Here is a 20011-nt window from a genome sequence, read left to right as displayed (position 1 = left end):
TGAATTTTCAGCATCATCACTCCAGTATTCAGTGTCACATGATCCTTCAGAAATCATTATAATATGCTGATTTGATGCTCAAGACACATTCTTATTATTATCAATGTTGAAAACTATTTACTGTTTATGCCTAATATTTTTTGGAGACCATGATAGGTTTTTTTTTTTTTTTTTCAGGGTTCTTAATTGAATAGAAAGATTTGTTTGAAATTTAAGTCATTATAATCTTTTGTAACATTATAGCTATACTGTCATTAGAAATGTACTATTTACTGTTATATTTGACCAAATTAATGTGTTCTTGCCAAATAAAAGTATTAATTTCTTTCAACAAAAAAAAAAAACTTTTCAATGAAGTGTATTATTATAAAAAAAATAATAATAAACTATTTCTCTCCATCCGTAGGAGGTGTTGGACCGGGCTCTGTCTCTAGCGTGTGATGCAGATCAGCTGATTGAAGCGTCTCATTATGCTGTGGACTCCATCCTGCCCAAATGCTCTGAGCTGCGGGCTGTGTGTGAGGAGACCAGCGCTGTCCTGAAGGCCAAGAAAGCTCACCTTCTCAAAGCCATGGAGCTACACCAGTGTCTAGAGAAGGTAGGCCCACCCTGTTGATTCCTTCATCAAAGCTGTTCAAGAAGACCCCTATAAAATGGTCAACGAGAGAACTTTTTTTTGTGCCAACATATTTCCATTTGAAACTGGAAGTTGGAACAGGACAAATCAAATGGATCACCTATTTTAAATAGCTAATAGCCTTTAGTTTAGTCACAGTCTTTGTCAACTTTTAGAAATAGAGCTAGATTACAAAAGCCACAAAAACTTCTTTAACTTTTTTCTTCCTCCGTCACTCTCAGGCCACTAAATGGTGTGATGATGGGATCTACCTGCTGGCGTCTCAGCCTGTGGATAAGTGTCAATCACAGGATGGGGCGGAGTCAGCGCTGCAGGAGATCGAGCGTTACCTGGATACAGCCAATCAGCACAAGCTGACAGATTTAAGTTCAATTTGGAGGGACTATGAGTCAGTGCTCACTCAAGACTTCAGGGTAAAAGACAAAAAACACAAAACCATTAAAAGACAGAACTGAGTCATATAGATTTTTATTTATACATAGTTATTGGTATTTGTTATTGATGTCTTGTGTCTAGTTTGTTAGAGCTGAATGAATATTTTCTTGCTCAAACAGGATCAGGTGGACAGAGTGTTTCAGAAGCAGCTGTCCATGCAGGAAATGTTCGAGAAGAGGAGGGTCAGTCTTAAGAAGTTAGCTGCCAAACAGACACGACCCGTGCAGCCCGTCGCCCCACGTCCTGAGGCCATCATCAAAACACCCATCTCGTCTCCAGGTTAAACCCTTAAACATGACTTTTTTTGTGTGTGGTGGGTTGGATTTCTAGGTTAGGTTTACGTGTCCATATGTACGAGTCCATCAGATGCCCAAAGAAAACAACACACGCAGCTAATGTACATTCACAGTGTGCTCTACCAAAAAAAAAGGATCCTAACATTTATCTCCATAAACTTTTAAAAATAAAGGCTCTTTATTGGCAATTTTGGTTCCATGAAGAACTTTTAACATCCACGGAACCTTCCCATTCCACAAAAGGTTCTTTTTAGTGGAAAAAGGTTCTTCAGGTTATTAAAATGTTACCCATAACCCCCTCCACACACTCACACATACACACTCTGTACTTACATACTCTTGAATATGTGGTTTAGGCGTAATGGTTGTTATACTGTACAAACTATATATTTGATCCTCTAACCCTACACCTACCCATCACCAAAATGTTTTGCCATTTTTTTGAATTTCAAAAGAAGTTTAGTAACCATTTTGTTTAAGAGGACACAGGAAGTGTCCTTATAAACCATGCTTATGTTGTAATGCCCTTCATTATACACATTTGTGCCCTCATAAACCATATATACACACAAACACACACACACACACACACACACATATATATATATATATATATATATATATATATATATATATATATATATATATATATATATATATATATATATATATATATATATATATATATATATAAACACACTGGCCATTAGCTACTTATGGTCACTCATGCTCAAAGGAGTTGGCAGACCCTGTCACTTTACTCTTCTGCCATCTAGTGTTCATAATAGAAAACTGCAGGGGAAAAAAAACAAAAAAACAAACATCAACAAAAACCAGAATATATATTATATTTTATGCATGTGTGTTTTTACCCCAGCTCATAGGGAGAAGTCTATAGAGGGTGATATCATCAATGGAAACTGCAGAAAAGTAGGTATCTCACCTCTAGAAAAGTGCTTTATTTAATTTAATTTGTAAGCAGTTTTTATAATACTGCTTTGATATTGATCAATGAAGCAACAATGACTACTATTATTATATACCATTATTGTTTATTCTCAGTTTTTACAGATGATTTTTATATTCACATCCTTTAAAAAAGAACAAATCGCCACCTTGGAATTATAAGGTTCTATCTGCATTCTGAGCAGTTTTGAGTTTTTGAGCTTCAAAGTTTTTGCATTCCACATGCCTTTGTGGATAGTCCCTCTTTGTTTTAAACTTTACACAACTTAAAAAACAAAAAAAACAAATGTAAATACAGAATAAGAATATGTGAATAACTCAATTTTGACAAAAATGTGAGATTGAACATTGTGATTCCAATGTTGAGTTTGAACGTTAAGCTAAAAATATTCCATAAAACTTTATTATTATTTGTAATTTTAATAAAATGAAAGTATTGGTTTGAACACACTTTCAAGACATTGTATGTGTGTTATATACTTAGAAATTGATGCATGGTTGTGTAAATTTGCAGGGAGAGATGCACTTACAGAACGACGGCAGCAGACACCCGTCTGTCTCTGATGAAGAGGAGAACTTTGCAGTGCTTAGACGGTCAGTCAGCGTTGTTTTGCAAATCAACTTAAAAGGAAAGTAAGCTATAATTGTGTCATTTTCTGTCTGACTGATTATCTGTTGAATGTCCATCCGCTACAGGCATGTGATGAACGAGCTGTTGGAGACGGAGAGAGCGTATGTGGAGGAGCTGCTGTGTGTGCTGGAGGTGAGTTACGCTTCTCACTACTAGAATAAATCATTTATAATAAACACTGCAATATTCCATGAAAAAATAAGAATTGTCAATTTTAATTTCATGGTGACTTTAATAACTTTCTTTTGAATTAACCAGTGAATTTGTGTTTAGGGTTATGCAGCAGAAATGGACAATCCTGCCATGTCACATCTCATCCCCAACACGCTGCTTCACAAGAAGGACATCCTCTTTGGCAACATGCCTGAGATATACCAGTTCCACAAGAAGTGAGTGAACCCTCTCTGTCTCAGTTTGAGCTTCCGCTTGTGTGGTGTTATAAAGCTAAAGTGCCTCTTATTCTGTATTCCCTCTCAATATATTTTAGGACTTTTCTTCGTGAACTGGAGACGTACACAGACTATCCTGAGCTTGTGGGCCGGTGTTTCTTAGAGAGAGTGAGTCTGATGTTACCAATCTAGTGCTGTTCTGATTTATTACATGATTAAATAGATTATTCAAATGTCTTTTTCATGTTTCTTAGATGACGGATCTGCAGATATATGAGAAGTACTGTCAGAACAAGCCTCGCTCCGAGTCCCTGTGGAGACAGTGCTCTGACTGCGCTTTCTTCCAGGTCATCTTACATTACAAGAAACTACAGACACAGTTTTTTTGTGCCACATATTTCTTTCTATAATCCAAAGGGTCATATAGGACTTGATATACACTTCTGTTCAAAGGTTTGGAGTCAGTAAGATTTTTTATTTTTTTCTCTCAGTTGATCAAAAATATAGTAAAAACAGTAATATTGTGAAATATTATTACAATTTAAAATAACTGTTTTCTATTTGAATACATATTAAAATGTAATTTGTTATGATGTCAAATCTGAATTTTCAGCATCATTACTCCAGTCTTTAGTGTCACATGATCCTTCAGAAATCATTCTAATATGCTGATTTGCTGCTCAAAAAAACATTTCTTATTATAAATGTTGAAAACAGTTATGCTGCTTAATATTTTTGTGGAAACTCTGATACATTTTTTTTATTTTTTGCAATATAATTTTTTTGTAACAATGGAAATTGTCTTTACTGTCACTTTTTTATCAATTTAATGCATCCTTGCTGAATAAACATATTAATTTATTTCCAATAAATATTTACTGCCACCAAATGTTTAAACTTAATAATAATTATTATTATTTCATAAATATTACTGTACTATAATTCTTTAATATTAATATTTTAGTGCGTAATATTTTAGTGCTTATTTTTTTGTTTACAAAAAGTGTTTACATAATATATTTGTGTACTGTGTATATTTATGTATATATAAATACACATACATGTATATATTTAAGATATATATATATATAGTGGAAAATAAAAAATATATATAATTTATATTGTATATAAATGTTATATATATATATATATATATATATATATATATATATATATATATATATATATATATATAATAAAAAAATATATAATTTATATTGTATATAAATGTTATATATATATATATATATATATATATATATATATATATATATATATATATATAGATGCATGCGTGTGTATTTATATATACATAATAAATATACACAGTACACAAATATATTATGTAAACACAAGCTTTTATTTTGGATGTGATTAATTATTTGACGGTACTATTTTTATAATAATAATCATCATCATAAACCATGTTCAAATTTGTGTATGCTATTTTTAGGAGTGTCAGAAGAAACTGGAGCATAAGCTTGGTTTGGACTCATACCTGCTCAAGCCTGTGCAGAGAATAACCAAATACCAGCTTTTACTGAAGGTAAACTAGACCCAGAGTACATGCACATATATATAATTCATATACTTGCTCCTCTCTCTGATATTCATGTGTGTTTATATCAGGAACTGTTGAAGTACAGTAAAGGCTGCGATGGTGAGGATGACCTGCAGGAGGCGCTCTCATCTATTCTAGGTATCCTGAAAGCTGTGAATGACTCCATGCACCTTATCGCCATCACTGGATATGAGGTAAGGATGCATTTTATTTAATGTTCAGATTGAATGAAAAAGGTTATTAATAATATAAGTCACCTTTGGAGTCGTCGTTGACCCCTGACCCGTGTTTCCAGGGCAACCTCGGTGATCTAGGCCGCCTGATGATGCAAGGGTCGTTCAGCGTGTGGACGGAGCATAAGAAGGGTCACGCGAAGGTGAAAGACCTGGCGCGCTTCAAGCCCATGCAGAGACACCTGTTCCTGCATGAGAAAGCTCTGCTCTTCTGTAAGAAACGAGAGGAGAATGGAGAAGGTTATGAGAAAGCCCCATCATACAGCTTCAAACACTCACTCAACGTAAGTCCTGAATGTCAAAGTAGTGTAAGAGTATTAAAGTAGTTAATTTTCATTTATTATTGCTCTGACATGGAAATCAGTCGGATGATGGTGGAGTGGTTAAAGATGTGGGCTGGTAAATGAAAGGGTTTATTTATGGGTTATCACTTTCTGTGTAATCTAACCCAGAAAAAGAAGAAATGCTCTTAATGTTTAATTTGTGTTTTGTCTTGTGTAAATAAAGGTTAATGAAGATGAACACATTTGCATGTAAATAAAGGACAGGGAATATCAGGTTTCTGTATGAGACTGATTATGTTTATACCTTGTCCTCTGATAGATGAGTGCTGTAGGCATTACTGAAAATGCAAAAGGAGACAACAAAAAGTTTGAGATCTGGTGTAATTCTCGAGAGGAGGTGTATATTGTACAGGTAAAAACGTATATACATTTTGTCCATACAATTGTCCTTGTAAAAAATAACTTATGTCTGTTAAAATATCTTTGAATGTATAATCTCATCTGTGATCCTGACACTCACCTTTCTGGGCGTTTTATTGTTTATTTTCAGGCGCCGACACCAGAAATCAAAACGGCATGGGTGAACGAGATCCGGAAGGTTTTAACTGGGCAACTAAAGGCCTGCAGAGGTGACAGACACGGTCCCTTGCTTTTTCTTTTTATTATTTAGCAAGGACACATTAAAGGATTAGTTCACTTTAAAATGACAATTACCCCATGATTTACTCACCCTCAAGCCATCCTAGGTGTATATGACTATCTTCTTTCAGAAAAACATAATCGGACATACATTTAAAAATATCCTGGCTCTTCCAAGCTTTATAATGGTAGTGAAGAGACATTAGTGGTAGTGCCAGATTTTGAAGCCAAAAAAATTTATCCATCCATTATAAATATAATCCATACAGCTCCAGAGGGTTAATAAAGGCCTTCTGAAGTGAGGTGATGGGTTTTTGTGAGAAAAATATCCATATTGTTTGCATGTTTGTCTGAAAGAAGATAGTCATATACATGTAGGGTGGCTTGAGAGTGAGTAAGTCATGGGATAATTTTCATTTTTGGGTGAACTATCCCTTTAAATTGATCAAAAGTAACAGTAAAGACATAATGTTACAATAATATGTTATAATGTTACGAAGATTTCTATTTCAAATAAATGCTGTTCTTTTGTTTTGAACTTTCTATTCATCAACAAATACTGAAAAATATTAAGCAGTTTCCTCAAAAATATTAAGCATTTTACTGTTTTCAACATTGATAATAATAATAAATGTTCTTTGAGCAGAAAATCATCATATTAGAATGATTTCTGAAGGATCATGTGACACTGAAGACTGGAGTAATGATGCTGAAAATTCAGCTTTGACATCACAGGAATTAATTACATTTTAAAATATATTCAAATACAAAAGTTATTTAAAATTGAAATAACATTTCACAATTTTACTGTTTTACTGTATTTTTGATCAAATAAATGCAGCTTTGGTGAGCATAAGAGAACATCTTACCGACCCCAACAATTTGAATGGTAGAGTATATAGAAAAAAAATGACAAACTTCACGTTATCAGCTTCATTGTTTGTAGTAATCTAATATCTAATGATGTTGTGATGTTGTATTGCAGAGGCGAGGCAGCAGAAGGGCTCAGATCAGATCTCTCCGATAACTCCCACCAGCACCAGTCTAACCCTGAGCCCCTTCAAGACCAACCCAAAGAACCTCAAGAAGGGAGAAGAGAAGAAAACTGAACCCGCAACAGTAGATCCCAGTACAGCTGCCTTACTCAAAAATAATGACAAGGTCAAAGGTCAGTCAGCCCTTCTCAACATGCACAACATATACACTCTGTGTGTACACATTTTCAGAGGTTGTCTTTCTGATATTACACAGGACATATTTGAAATCGGTCAGTCAGTGTATCAGTGAAAACAACCCTAGATTAACATTTCCCTAAATCTGTCCCACAATTCAGAATGCTGCTGTCTTTCCTCTTGCTGCTTAGACTGTGAATTTCTGTGATGAATGTCTTTGTGACCCCTGGTGTTTCTTTTTCCCTTTTTTTTTTTTTTTTTTTGTTTACTGTCTAAACCTGTAATGACCTTCATTATTTCCCCTTCCTCTTTCTTTCTCTCTGTCTCTGTGGAGAATAGACGAGACTGTCACCAGTCCCAACACTGAGAGAGCTGCAGTGGCTAAAAAACGTTTTACACTGCAGGGCTTCAGTAACCTCAAGAGTCAAAAAGGTACAGCAGGAGGGCTCACTACTTTACACGGTCACTGGCTATACATTCGACTGCATATTGATAAAACATTTCTAAAAAACATTATGATAATAGCATGTTTAGCAGAAGTTTCTTAGTTAAAATGTTATAATACTATTTTAACTACGATATATTTTAAAACAAATAGTTTAGTGACATTGGATAAACAGAAAATATGTAAAAAGTACTAAGATTTGGCTTGAACCTCACTGCAGAGCTGATAGCAGCCTCTGGTGGCAAAAGCTTCACACTACCAATGGTCACTCTCTGCCCTCCAGGTACACTGCAGTCTCAGCATACACTAGACCTAGTGTAGAGCAGAAAGTCTAGATTAGCAGCAGTTTAACATCATAGTTTGAGCTTTAACTTCAACATTAGAGTTTAGAACTATCATTACTTAAATGATATTTACTGTGCCTTAACCAGGTGTGACACAACTTATTTCCAGGGAAGAGAATTTGTCCACACCAAAACTTTATTTTATTTTATTTTATTTTATTTTATTTTGTTTTGTTTTGTTTTGTTTTGTTTTTTAGTTTAAATTTTAATTATTTTTTAATTTCAATTTTTAATTTTTGACCAGTTACATTTCCCTGGGTTTACTGGCAGGGCCTTAACCACGTGTGACAACTTTTTTCCAGGAAAAATAATTTGTCCACACCAAAACTGAATTTGATTTGATTTGATTTGATTTGATTTGATTGATTTATTTTCCCAATTTTGGACCACACCAAAACTTATATTTTATTTTTATTTTTTTATTATTATTATTTTTGGGAATAGTTAAATTTCACTGGCAGGGCCTAAACCAGGTGTGACACAACTTTGTTTCCAGGAACAAGAATTTGTCCACACCAAAACTTTATTTTATTTTATTTTATTTTATTTTTGTGGACCAGTTGGTTCATTGTGACTGGGCTAACCAGCACAAAACTGGGAAAAAGCATCTTTTATCAGAAATCATTCTTTTTTTTTATCACATCACATGGTTAGGGCACAGTGTAAGACATTAGTGCACATTACTTCAGAGGCTTTCACCCTGTAGAACAGCCAAGTTTTTCTTTATAATATTTAAGCATCTTTCCTTTAACCCTGTTATAGAGTTTCTCTTTCCTCTTTCCTGATTATTTGTCCTCTTATCCTTTTCTTTCTCCTTTCTCGCTCCTTGCTATGGCTGCCAGGATCTTCCCCCCCTAGTCCTGATCACAAAACTAAAAGACATGAGATTAAGAGTGATCCTACACCGTTTGGCTTCAGAGGTACACTCTCCCATAAAAAAAATCCCAGCATTCCCTCCTCAAACATCAGCCATGACCAGTGTTCTGTGCTCCCAAACATTTATTTTATCATATTACGTGGTTTTCACCTTCATATATTTGGTTTCACCATTTTCCATACATCAGCCTAAAGTAATAAAAAATCCAAACAGACTGACTTTAGTGCTGTATAGCCCACCAACAAATGCGATCTGTGGCGGTTGGTAAATCGATGGAGTCTGTGAAATCTTATCGGCTCCCTCTCCCTTAGACGCAGGTCCCCACATCACTCTTACCCGAGTGAGATGGATGAGCACTTCTAGTCTGTTGCAGACTAAAAGGAGAGGTAACTAGATGCCTGGTGTGGGAATGAACTTTATCGTCTTTATTGCTCTCTCACAGCGAACTTCCAAACAGACTGGCAAACACTAACCACAGGGTATGATGATATTGCACTGTAATTGGTGGTTTGCAGGATAAATCAAAGTGCTAAATGGCATCTCTCTGTCATAACTGCTCAATAAATTACTATTGTAAATCTAAAATGCTCTTTACTGTGGGAGAATGTGAATCCAGCCCGGATCATATCGTATAACAGGAGAGAGAAAAATGATCTGATAATCTCTTCCTATTTATCTACTCTCTTTTAAAAGAGTTAATCCTCTGAAATTGAATCATCATCATTATTTACTTACACTTACATGTCTTTCTTGCTTCTGTGGAACACAAAAGGAGAATTGTTTCACAATGTAATGTAAACAGCAAGCTGTTTTCCATGCATTTACATTTAATGAGGACTAAAGGGTTCAAGCTTCAAAAACAAAGCATAAGTACCATAGAAGTATCATAGAAGTGGTTGTTATTCACTGACAATCTTTCCATCCAGTGAGATTTTAACTTGAGAATCACTGCAATCAGATCTTTGATTCAGCGAATTGAACTTAAGAATCAGTTAATTCCTATTCATGAATTGATCATTCAGACTGGTTTGTGAACCAAATGAATCACTTCATTGAAAAGATCCAACTTATAAGAATGATTCATTCACAAAAAAGACTGATAACTACAGTATTTGATTTCAGAAGATTTTACATATTTTATACTTTTGCCCACCTTTTGAAGTTTGAAACTCCAGTTTCCATTTGTTGTAATTGCATGGAAAAGATCTTTTTGTATTCCACAAAACAAAAAGCCAAACCGGTTTGGAAAAACATGAGGGTGAGTAAATGATGACATGTTGAACTATTCCTTTAAATACTGTGTTTTTACTGTCAATTTACGATAATTCTTCAATATTGTACATTTATAAACCAAAAGATGTCAGTTTTTTGCAAGAAAATCAACTTGCACTTCCCTTCGTGTGGAAACGCTCGAGTTTAACACTGCATGAGTGTCTGGTTTGGGTTCCTGTCTGCTGGTTTGCGGTGCTAGTTCTGGATTCACTTTTACGATTCTGAAACCACAGATCCATTTCTACCAAACACTCTTCCGGCTCCATAATTATCCACTGAATCAGATCTAAAAATGTTTATGTATCCCTCCATAAACATGTTTTGAATGATTTGTGAATGTCATATGCCTTCTTCACAGTCATAATCTGAACATAAAACACAAACAGCTGTTAGCTCAGTGCCTGGAGCTGTTCCTCTTTTAAAAATGGATTACGAGATAAAGAGGCTCTGGCTCCGTTTCAAAACCTAGTGTGCTGCCTACATAGGTATCATATGCAAAATCTGTTCTGAAACTTATCTTTAACAACAATTGGCAATTCCATAATGCGTTACAACAAGCTCAGTGAAAACATCCATCCAAGATGGTGAATTTGGTTGAGAGAAATGACAACTATATGAATAAACAAATTTACAATTAGTGTGCTTGATGTATTTTTATGCTATTGTGTTGTTAGCCTAGCAACATGCTAATGCCAAACTCTATTGAAATTCCCAAGCGTTTCATGTGAAGAACTCTGTGAGGCCGTTCACACAGACATGTTTTTCCATTCCAGTGTGCTACTTTTCCATTGTTTTTGTTTATGTAAACATGCTAGACGGACGTGTATGACTGTTGCATTCTCATCTCGCATCTTTTGCAGCGATTCGCACATGAGCGCCACGTTCTTAAGATGCTTTGTCAAGTTAAAAGAATTTCAACTATTACACTCAGCACCGCTCATCAATGTCAGTTCCAAAAAAGTGGACCAATCAGAAGAACTTGAAGGTGGGGCAAGCGTTGTGAGCTTCTGTTTACAATAACAAGTTGGCGTGGCAACTGATTTATATTTGTTTATTGCAGTTATTGCATCACGTCCCAAAAGCGCGTCTCGAGACCCTCACATTCTGGCTGCTAAAAAAAAAAACATTCCTAAGCGACGCGTTTTTAGACGCAAAGACGCGTTCTGTGTGACAAAAACACATTTTTTTTCCATTCCAACGCGCTACTTTTCCATTGTTTTTCTATGTAAACATGCACTAGATGGACATGTTTGACTGTTGCACTTGCTTCTTTTGCAGCTTCTTGCGCATGACACTGCATTCTAAAAATGTGGCACTCAAGTTAACATCAGTTCAACTTTTAAAAATGCCTAATTTTTTCCCCATTCTACTGCCTAGGTCTTGTGTTTTTCAAGGCAAAAAAACCTTCTGTGTGAACAAGCCCTTAGTGTCGTGCATTACTGTTTATGTAGGGTGTTTCAAATCAGTCTTAGAAAAAGTTTTAATTGGATTCAATATAAAACCCTATGGTTATTGACTCCATTTTAAAGAATGCTTTATGCCAAAAGGGTACAGTATATAAGGAGAAATGTCTTAAAGGTCCCGTTCTTCGTGATCCCATGTTTCAAACTTTAGTTAGTGTGTAATGTTGTTGTTAGAGTATAAATAAAATCTGTAAAATTTTAAAGCTCAAAGTTCAATGCCAAGCGAGATATTTTATTTAACAGAAGTCGCCTACATCGAACGGCCAGTTTGGACTACATCCCTCTACTTCCTTCTTTAATGACGTCACTAAAACAGTTTTTTGACTAACCTCCGCCCACAGGAATACACAAGAGTTGCGTTTGTAGAGTGTGTTTGTCGCCATGTCGTCGAAACGCTGTTATTTTCATCCCGCAGTCCAATCACCGGGTCTGATTCCGGCTCAAATTGATAGGGTAAAATTAAAGACATGTTTACAATAACACTGAGCGCGTGCATCTCCACGTTATGGTAAGAGGCGTGACTTTTCCGGGCAAAGTTCGCTAAGCTCCTGTCGAATCACAACACAGGAACCGCTGGCACAATCAGAACTCGTTACGTATTTCTGAAGGAGGGACTTCATAGAACAAGGAAGTCGTCAGCCCGTTTTTATGACAGAGTAAATTATGTGAAAAATACTGTGTTTTTTTACACGCGAAACATGAACACGTTATATTGCACACTATAAACACAATCAAAGCTTCAAAAAACCACGAAAAACGGGACCTTTAAATGATTGCATAATACTTGATGTTTAATAGGATATTTCAATTTTTTTAATACTGATAATGTATGTTTACGAGCTGTTTAGTTCATAAAACATAAGTAAAATTAAATCCATAAAATGATTCTATGATGGGAGCCCCTAAAAGTTTGTAAATATGAAGTGCCTGACAGGAACTTTAAGGTTCTAAATAGGTTCTAGTGAGGTTCCATGACAGTTGGGATGCAGCCTAAGGAATAGACAGCAAGAGTTTTGAAACAGAGCCAGTCTCTTCTTCACCTTCCACACACCATCTAAATGGAGCACCATTTATCCCTCTCTTTCGTTGTCTTAACATAATCCAAATGTCACATTCGTTTCACCTGTCCTCTCTTCCACAAGGCTTCACCAAGGCATCACTGTCTATGGATGCGTCTGAGGAGAACGACGGTTACTCGAGCGCAGAGGACCCCATGAACTCTGATCCTGAGGATGAGGGAGGGAAGAAGCTGGTGAGTCCAAGAGCTCTTTGCTGCACAATTCCTTGTGTCCTATGTTTGTTTGAGCGCTGATGGACTCGTGATTGTTTTTTGTGTGTAGTCTCCAGGCAAGTATGTGGTAGTCGCTGACCATGATAAAAGCGGACCACAGGAGCTGACGGTTAAGAGTGGAGACACGGTGGAGCTGGTGAAAGAGGGAGACGATGGACGCTGGTAAGATTCACACATTCAGGATTATGTAAATACTGTTATCATTTACTCATGTTCCACATTCCAAACTGTTATGACTCATAAATTTAATCGTTCTTTTGTGGATTTTAATAAATCAACAATTTAATTCAATGGATCTTTTTTTCTGTTATAAATTTTCTGAAATTAATTCTCAAACTAAACAATTATGACTGTCATATGTCAGTGTTATTTTAGTATTATTTATATACTAATATTATTTGTATTATTTTATTTTTTATGTTTTCAGTTTTTATTTTAAGTTTTTATATATATATATATATATATATATATATATATATATATATATATATATATATATATATATATATAATTAAATTTTTTTTTTTTTTTAAGTATTATTTGGGTTTAATTTATTTCACTTTTAGTTTGTTTATATTTATTATCAGTAATTTTAGTGCTTCAACTTAAAGTAATTTCATTTAATTGCAAAATTTCTAATTTTCATTTAGTTTAGGTCTTCGTCAAATGGCATCAAAGGCCCCTGTTGTCGAACACAATATTCACTTGATATTTCTGGTGTTTCTGCTGTAATTATGCTTGTTTTCAAGCATATTAATATATTAACCAGTATTCATGTTGTGATTCCAGATGCTATGTTCTGTATTCCAGAACTGTATTCTTCAATAAAAACAATAATTATTGAGAGAAAATAAAAATATGATTTCACATGAGTTCACATTTTGTGTTTTTAGCATTGGATTTAGATTATGCTTAAATTAAATTATTTTATTATATTGATGATAATATATTAATTTAAATACTTTTAAATTAATTGTAAGTTTGCCGAGGTTAAGCACTGCTATAAATGCATAAAACATAAAATACAAAAGTAAATCAGTAAATAATGCACATCTTAACCTGCTCCTAATTTCATAGGCTTAGTAGAATATTGTAAAATATATAAAATATTAAATAATTACATGGAAAAATTTACCTCAGAGCTTTTTCATGTTGCTTTTTGCCCACATATTTAAAATATCTAGTTCCATTTTAGCATTTTGACTGTTGGATTTTATGGATGACAAGTCAGTTTCACACATACATTATTATCTGGGCTCATTTTGATGTTTCTAATATGACCAAATTGGAATCGCCTAATATTTTCTATAAACAGAGGCTGGTATGATATCAGTATGGTGTGATATTGACGGTGTTAGGGAAAGTTATTTTTAAAAGTAATGCATTACAATATTAATATTGCATTACTCCCTAAAAAAGTAACTAATTGTGTTACTTTTTAAGAAAAGTAATGCGTTACATTACTTTTGCATTACTTTTTCTCACCTGGCAAATGTTAAGGCCCTTTCACACCAAAAGTGAAATGAATAAGCCTGAGGCTGAAAGAAATGCATATTTACGCCTGTACAGTAGAGGGCGCTGCTCAAACAAACCTTTCAGCTGTGCTGCCATTCTGGAATAAAGAAGAATATGATACCGGAGAAGGACATTCAACTCTCTTATTTCTAAATCTAATCTAGTAGTTTTTGCTTATTAGTATGGTTGAACTAGATCATTGAAGGTCAGCAGCAAAGACATTGGTTAATAAAGTGAGATTAAATATATAAAGTATATTTGTGTAATTTAATATAGTTAATTATTACAGGTTTGCATAAAATTCTGAGATTGCATTTCACTGTTTTTATTCATTTTGAGGAATACTGAATGTTTTCGTGCAAGTGAGATGAGTAAATGCATGTTCACATTTAGTCTAGAACTACAATAACCATCACGTTCACACAGCGAACACAACACCTCTGCACTTTATTTCTTTCAACATGGGGACAGGAGAGCTGTCAGTCAATAAATGTGAAAAAGAAACTTGCGTTACTTATTTGAAAAATTAACTCAGATATTTTGTTGTAAATTGAAACGTAATGCGTTACTTTACTAGTTACTTGAAAAAGTAATCTGATTACGTAACTCAAGTTCAACAGTCCAACACTGGATATTGATGTTTTTTTGTTTGTTTTTTCAGGTTTGTACGTAACCTGCGGAGCAATAAGGAGGGCTGGGTCCCTGCTGCAAACCTGCTCACTCTCATCAGAGAATCCAAATCTTCGCAATCTCTCTCCAGCTCAGGTAACACAACTTCCTGCTTTTCATCTACCGCACGATAAATCTTCATTATTTTATGAATTTAGCTAATGTAAGTACATGCATGTGTTTTTCCCACAGAAGGCAGTGGGTCTGGAAACCTCAGCACATCGTCCAGCTGCAGCGAAACCTACACAAGCTTCTCAGACATCAAAGCCTGAAGCCGCTGCTCCAGCTCCTTGTGGCAGCTCCTACACAGTGCACTTTCTACTGAAGCTCCTCGAGCCTTTGTACTGTATTTAACCTCCTCAGCCAAGAAAGGAATCGACCTCTGCGGTCAATATGCGCTATTCAGGATATTTTATATAGAGCGTCACCCTTTCTCAACCATCTCTCCTTCATAAGAGAGAGAAAATGTCTGCTGTTCCCATTCAAATTCTCCTTTACTTTGAAAGTATGGTGTGATGCTGTTCGTTTCGAATCTGCATGCATTTCCTCAAAGATTAAAAGAGAAAAAGGGTTCTTGGTCGAGTCGGCATTAACATCAGAGTAGCCTGCGGTTTAAAATGTCTTTAAATAATACATAACAAGGACTCTCATTGGACTTTAATGTACGACCACATGAGCTTCCACTGGTTTTATTGATCTTGCGTTGAGAATATCAGTGTCTTTTTTGGAATGTCTGCCTTGGTTGGCATCTAAAGCTCCTGTCTGATTTGCTGTAGCAGCAAGACAATGAAATGTTGTTTTATATGATAAAGATTCTTGAGGTTATGCCTGGTGAAAAGTCCTGTTATTCACTGTATGTATTAATCTAAAACAGCTGTATAGTTTAAATTATTTCCTGTAAAAGATTTGTACAGATATTAACTTTTATCTCATGTTTTTCATTAAAACAGTATATATATATATATATCTATACATATTGTATATTATGACCACTATTGTTGTGTGTCAATGAATTGTATTTTGTTGTATTTGTCACTTTACTGTTCTGCACCGTTCATGTATAATTATTACAAAATTTCCAGTAACAACATACCAATTGTGTTCACATTTTATGCAATCTAATTTCCTGTACGTCAGCACAGATTGTTTAATTTGGTTGGTTCAAAATGTAAAGTCTGGAAAGTGATAAGTGGCGTGTTGTAACCAGCACTCAACTTTTGTAAGACTTGATTTTAAAGGTCAGAACCTTTTGTCAAACAAGTGTTTCTTAAAACTTGTCAAAGTTCATCTATAATCCTAGAAACTGATTTCAATCAAGGAATGAAACACCGTGATTTTTGACAGTTTGAACACCACAGCGTTTCTGTGCTTAAGTGTTCATGTCCCCATAACTGTACACCGTCTTTTGTTTTATCGTGTTCAGCAATACAAAAATCATTGTTCGTATCTGTTTAAATTTTATGTGGCACATTGCTGCATGTTTTATCTCATGTTAGTTTTATCTTATTCTTATTTGACATTAAAATATTTTCCTGTATTAGACTCGTATCTGTGTATATGTGTAAATATGTATCTAAGAGGATGTATGAGATGAATGAATTTAAAGTGCTTAGGCTGAAATAAACTTCACTGAAACATTGTATCCTCTTCTGCTGCTCTGATGTGTCAAGGAAATATCTAGTGTTTTTCCCACATTGCTCTCATTTCTGCTTTGAAAATTACCTTTTTAATGAATTTGGTATCTTAAAGCTGCTGTCCGTAACTTTTTTTTTGTTAAAAATTATTCAAAATCAATTTTTGAGCAAGTACATAACCAGCCAGTTGTGTCTCCTTACTTTAGCACGATTCACCACGGTAAGCTTGTAATAATGTTTCCTAATCCGGATGGTACTGGTGACTGCTTTGCGTCACGTCTGTTTACATAAAGAAGGAGTCCCAGCCAGTAGGCTGTATCACATGTGGGGCGGATCATTTATAGCCTTTTCTCACAGCAGCTGCAATAATTAAATATAATTTTGATGGCAGATTCTATGGGATGATAAAATAACGTTAGTGATTAGACTGTACAGAAATTGAATTCTACATGTAATGCTAATACACACTAAATACATGTAGTAACACAATGCTGATGTTGTTAACATTAACAATTTGAGAACAAAGTACAGTACAGTCCAAAAGTTTGGAACCACTAAGATTTTTAATGTTTTTAAAAGAAGTTTCATCTGCTCAGCAAGGCTACATTTATTTAATTAAAAATACAGTAAAAAACAATAATATTGTGAAATATTATTACAATTTAAAATAACTGTTTTCTATTTGAATATATTTCACAAAGTAATTTATTCCTGTGATGCAAAGCTGAATTTTCAGCATCAGTACTCCAGTCTTCAGTGTCACATGATCCTTCAGAAATCATTCTAATATGCTGATCTGCTGCTCAAGAAACATTTAATGTGTACAATTGTACAAAATATTTGTGTACAATATTTTTTTTCAGGATTATTTGATGAATAGAAAGTTCAAAAGAACAGTGTTTATCTGAAATCTAATCTTTTGTAACATTATAAATGTCTTTACTGCCACTTTTGATTGATTTAATGCATCCTTTCTTTTCAAAAAAATAAAAATAAAAATTCTTACTGACCCCAAACTTTTGAACGGTAGTGTATAATGCTACAGAAGCTTTGTATTTCAGATAAATGCTGTTCTTTTGAACTTTCTATTCATCAAGGAATCCTGAAAAAAAAAAGTACACAACTGTTTTCAACATTGAAAATAATCATAAATGTTTATTGAGCAGCAAATCAGCATATTAGAATGATTTCTGAAGGATCATGTGACACTGAAGACTGGAGTAACGATGCTGAAAATTCAGCTTTGCATCACAGGAATAAATTACTTTGTCAAATATATTTAAATAGTACACAGTTATTTTAAATTGTTATAATATTTCACAATATTACTGTTTTTTACTGTATTTTTAATTAAATAAATGTAGCCTTGGTGAGCAGACGAAACTTCTTTTAAAAACATTAAAAATCTTAGTGGTTCCAAACTTTTGGACTGTACTGTATAACAATAATAATTTGCACGGTTTAATGTGAAATGAGCTAAGCAATCGTTAGATTTAATCAACACTGACAGCGTGATTTACTGTAATGCTTTTTTCCCTCAGTTGGTCAGAACAAAAGTGGCAGACATGTTACTTACATGTTCAGATGACATTTTCCATTGAAAATTCTTATTTTGGTCATACTTCAAGACTACAATCTGTAATTCCGAGAGCCACATTCTCCTCAAAACATTAGATTCATCTGCTGAGGAGCCGTGCTGATTCACAACCTATGTAAAGATGATAATTCTGCAAATACCTGCAATTGCAGGTTTCAAACAGAGATGGCGACAAAGAGGCAAAACTTACGGACTGCAGCTTAAAGGATTAGTTCACTTTCAAATTAAAATTTCCTGATAATTTATTCACCCCCATATCATCCAAGATGTTCATGTCTTTCTTTCTTCAGTCGAAAAGAAATTAAGGTTTTTGAGGAAAACATTCCAGGATTTTTCTCCATATAGTGGATTTCAGTGGCCTCCAAATGGTTGAAGGTCAAAATTACAGTTTACAGCGATCACAGACAAGAAATAAGGGTCTTATCTAGAGAAACCATCGCTCATTTTCTAAAAAATATATATATAATAAAAATTTTAACCATAAAGTTTTAACAATAAATGCTCATCTTGAACTAGCTCTCTTCTTCTTCTTCTCTATTAGAATTCCAGCAGTGTAGACGCTGCTAAGTGTATTACTGCCCTCCACAGGTCAAAGTTTGAACTAAATTGTCAGTCCTTTGAAGCTGCACTAAAACTGTAATTTTGACCTTCAACCATTTGGGCTCCATTGAAGTCCACTATATGGAGAAAAATCCTGGAATGTTTTCATCAAAAACCTCAATTTCTTTTCTACTGAAGAAAGAAAGACATGAACATCTTGGATGATATGGGGGTGAGTAAATTATCAGGAAATTTTAATTTGAAAGTGAACTAACCCTTTAAACACATCAGCTTTTTCATTGTGCACCACAAACAACTTAATAATTTTGCAAATAATTTTACTTAATGATTTACTATATTATTAGACCTTTTTGATTAAATCGGTTTCATGATAATGAATGGAGAAACTTTCGAATAGAAGATTTATAAATATTAAGACTATAAAATAAAACAACTTCCCATGATACCATATTATCAGAATTTATTTATTAAAATATTTTATGATAATAAAAGATGAATGAGGAAACTTTTGTGATGAAATTTCCTTTTTGAAACTTGATTTGTAATTAGTTATTAATAACTAATATTAAGACTGTAAAGTAAAAAAAAATCTTAATTTATCGTATCAGAATTTTTTATGATTTTAAATCTGTTTCATGATAATTAAAGATGAGTAGGTAAGCTTATGTGATAGAATATCATTTTAAAACGATTTATAAATATTAACAGCTAATATTAAGAAATCCCTTAATTATAATATTTTTTATAAACTTGAATCTGTTTTCTGATAACAAAAGATAACGGTGGAAACCTTTCTGGTAGAATTTCATTTTCAATCAAACTTGATTTATAAATATTAAATAAAATATGTGCCAAAACTTGCCATTTAACAGCCTATTATAGGCTTTTTAGATAAAATTTAAGATATACTAAAGTGAAAAATATCAAGAAATGATAAAGCAGAACACGCAGTGTACAAAATAAAGACATTTTAACCATCAAACATTGCAATTAGAAAATATGATTTTAAAAAAATCTTATCCAAGAGGGTTTTGAACTGGGTATTACACATGAGATACTGTCCAAGGCCCAACATGAAAGAAAGAAAAAACACCATATTG

The 20011-nt window shown here is 34.0% G+C and overlaps 1 protein-coding gene across 16 annotated transcripts in view; it reads left to right on the top strand.

Moving 5' to 3' along the window:
• Positions 1-16761, top strand: part of mcf2la (mcf.2 cell line derived transforming sequence-like a) — an 83110-nt gene extending 66349 nt beyond the window's left edge. For 7 of the 16 annotated variants that reach the window (XM_048196445.1, XM_048196448.1, XM_048196453.1 and 4 more), the window contains 23 exons: positions 407-598; positions 859-1050; positions 1192-1351; positions 2246-2298; positions 2849-2928; positions 3031-3097; positions 3239-3354; positions 3453-3522; positions 3609-3701; positions 4808-4900; positions 4984-5109; positions 5211-5432; positions 5752-5844; positions 5983-6061; positions 6913-6960; positions 7057-7239; positions 7583-7675; positions 8875-8952; positions 9221-9295; positions 12787-12896; positions 12985-13097; positions 15112-15215; positions 15312-16761. In XM_048196445.1, coding sequence (XP_048052402.1) covers positions 407-598; positions 859-1050; positions 1192-1351; positions 2246-2298; positions 2849-2928; positions 3031-3097; positions 3239-3354; positions 3453-3522; positions 3609-3701; positions 4808-4900; positions 4984-5109; positions 5211-5432; positions 5752-5844; positions 5983-6061; positions 6913-6960; positions 7057-7239; positions 7583-7675; positions 8875-8952; positions 9221-9295; positions 12787-12896; positions 12985-13097; positions 15112-15215; positions 15312-15391 — 2520 coding nt within the window. In that variant the 3' untranslated portion in view covers positions 15392-16761. Of the gene's footprint in view, positions 1-406; positions 599-858; positions 1051-1191; positions 1352-2245; positions 2299-2848; positions 2929-3030; positions 3098-3238; positions 3355-3452; positions 3523-3608; positions 3702-4807; positions 4901-4983; positions 5110-5210; positions 5433-5751; positions 5845-5982; positions 6062-6912; positions 6961-7056; positions 7240-7582; positions 7676-7908; positions 8836-8874; positions 8953-9220; positions 9296-12786; positions 12897-12984; positions 13098-15111; positions 15216-15311 lie in introns of those variants that run through there. The other 9 variants (XM_048196442.1, XM_048196444.1, XM_048196443.1 and 6 more) reach the window with 9 other exon arrangements.
• The last annotated feature ends 3250 nt before the right edge of the window (positions 16762-20011 follow it).

The sequence above is a fragment of the Megalobrama amblycephala genome, linkage group LG7, assembly GCF_018812025.1.
Source record: "Megalobrama amblycephala isolate DHTTF-2021 linkage group LG7, ASM1881202v1, whole genome shotgun sequence".
Lineage (NCBI taxonomy): Eukaryota > Metazoa > Chordata > Actinopteri > Cypriniformes > Xenocyprididae > Megalobrama > Megalobrama amblycephala.
Note: the sequence above shows the minus strand (reverse complement) of the source record. Positions and strands in the feature narration are given on the sequence as shown.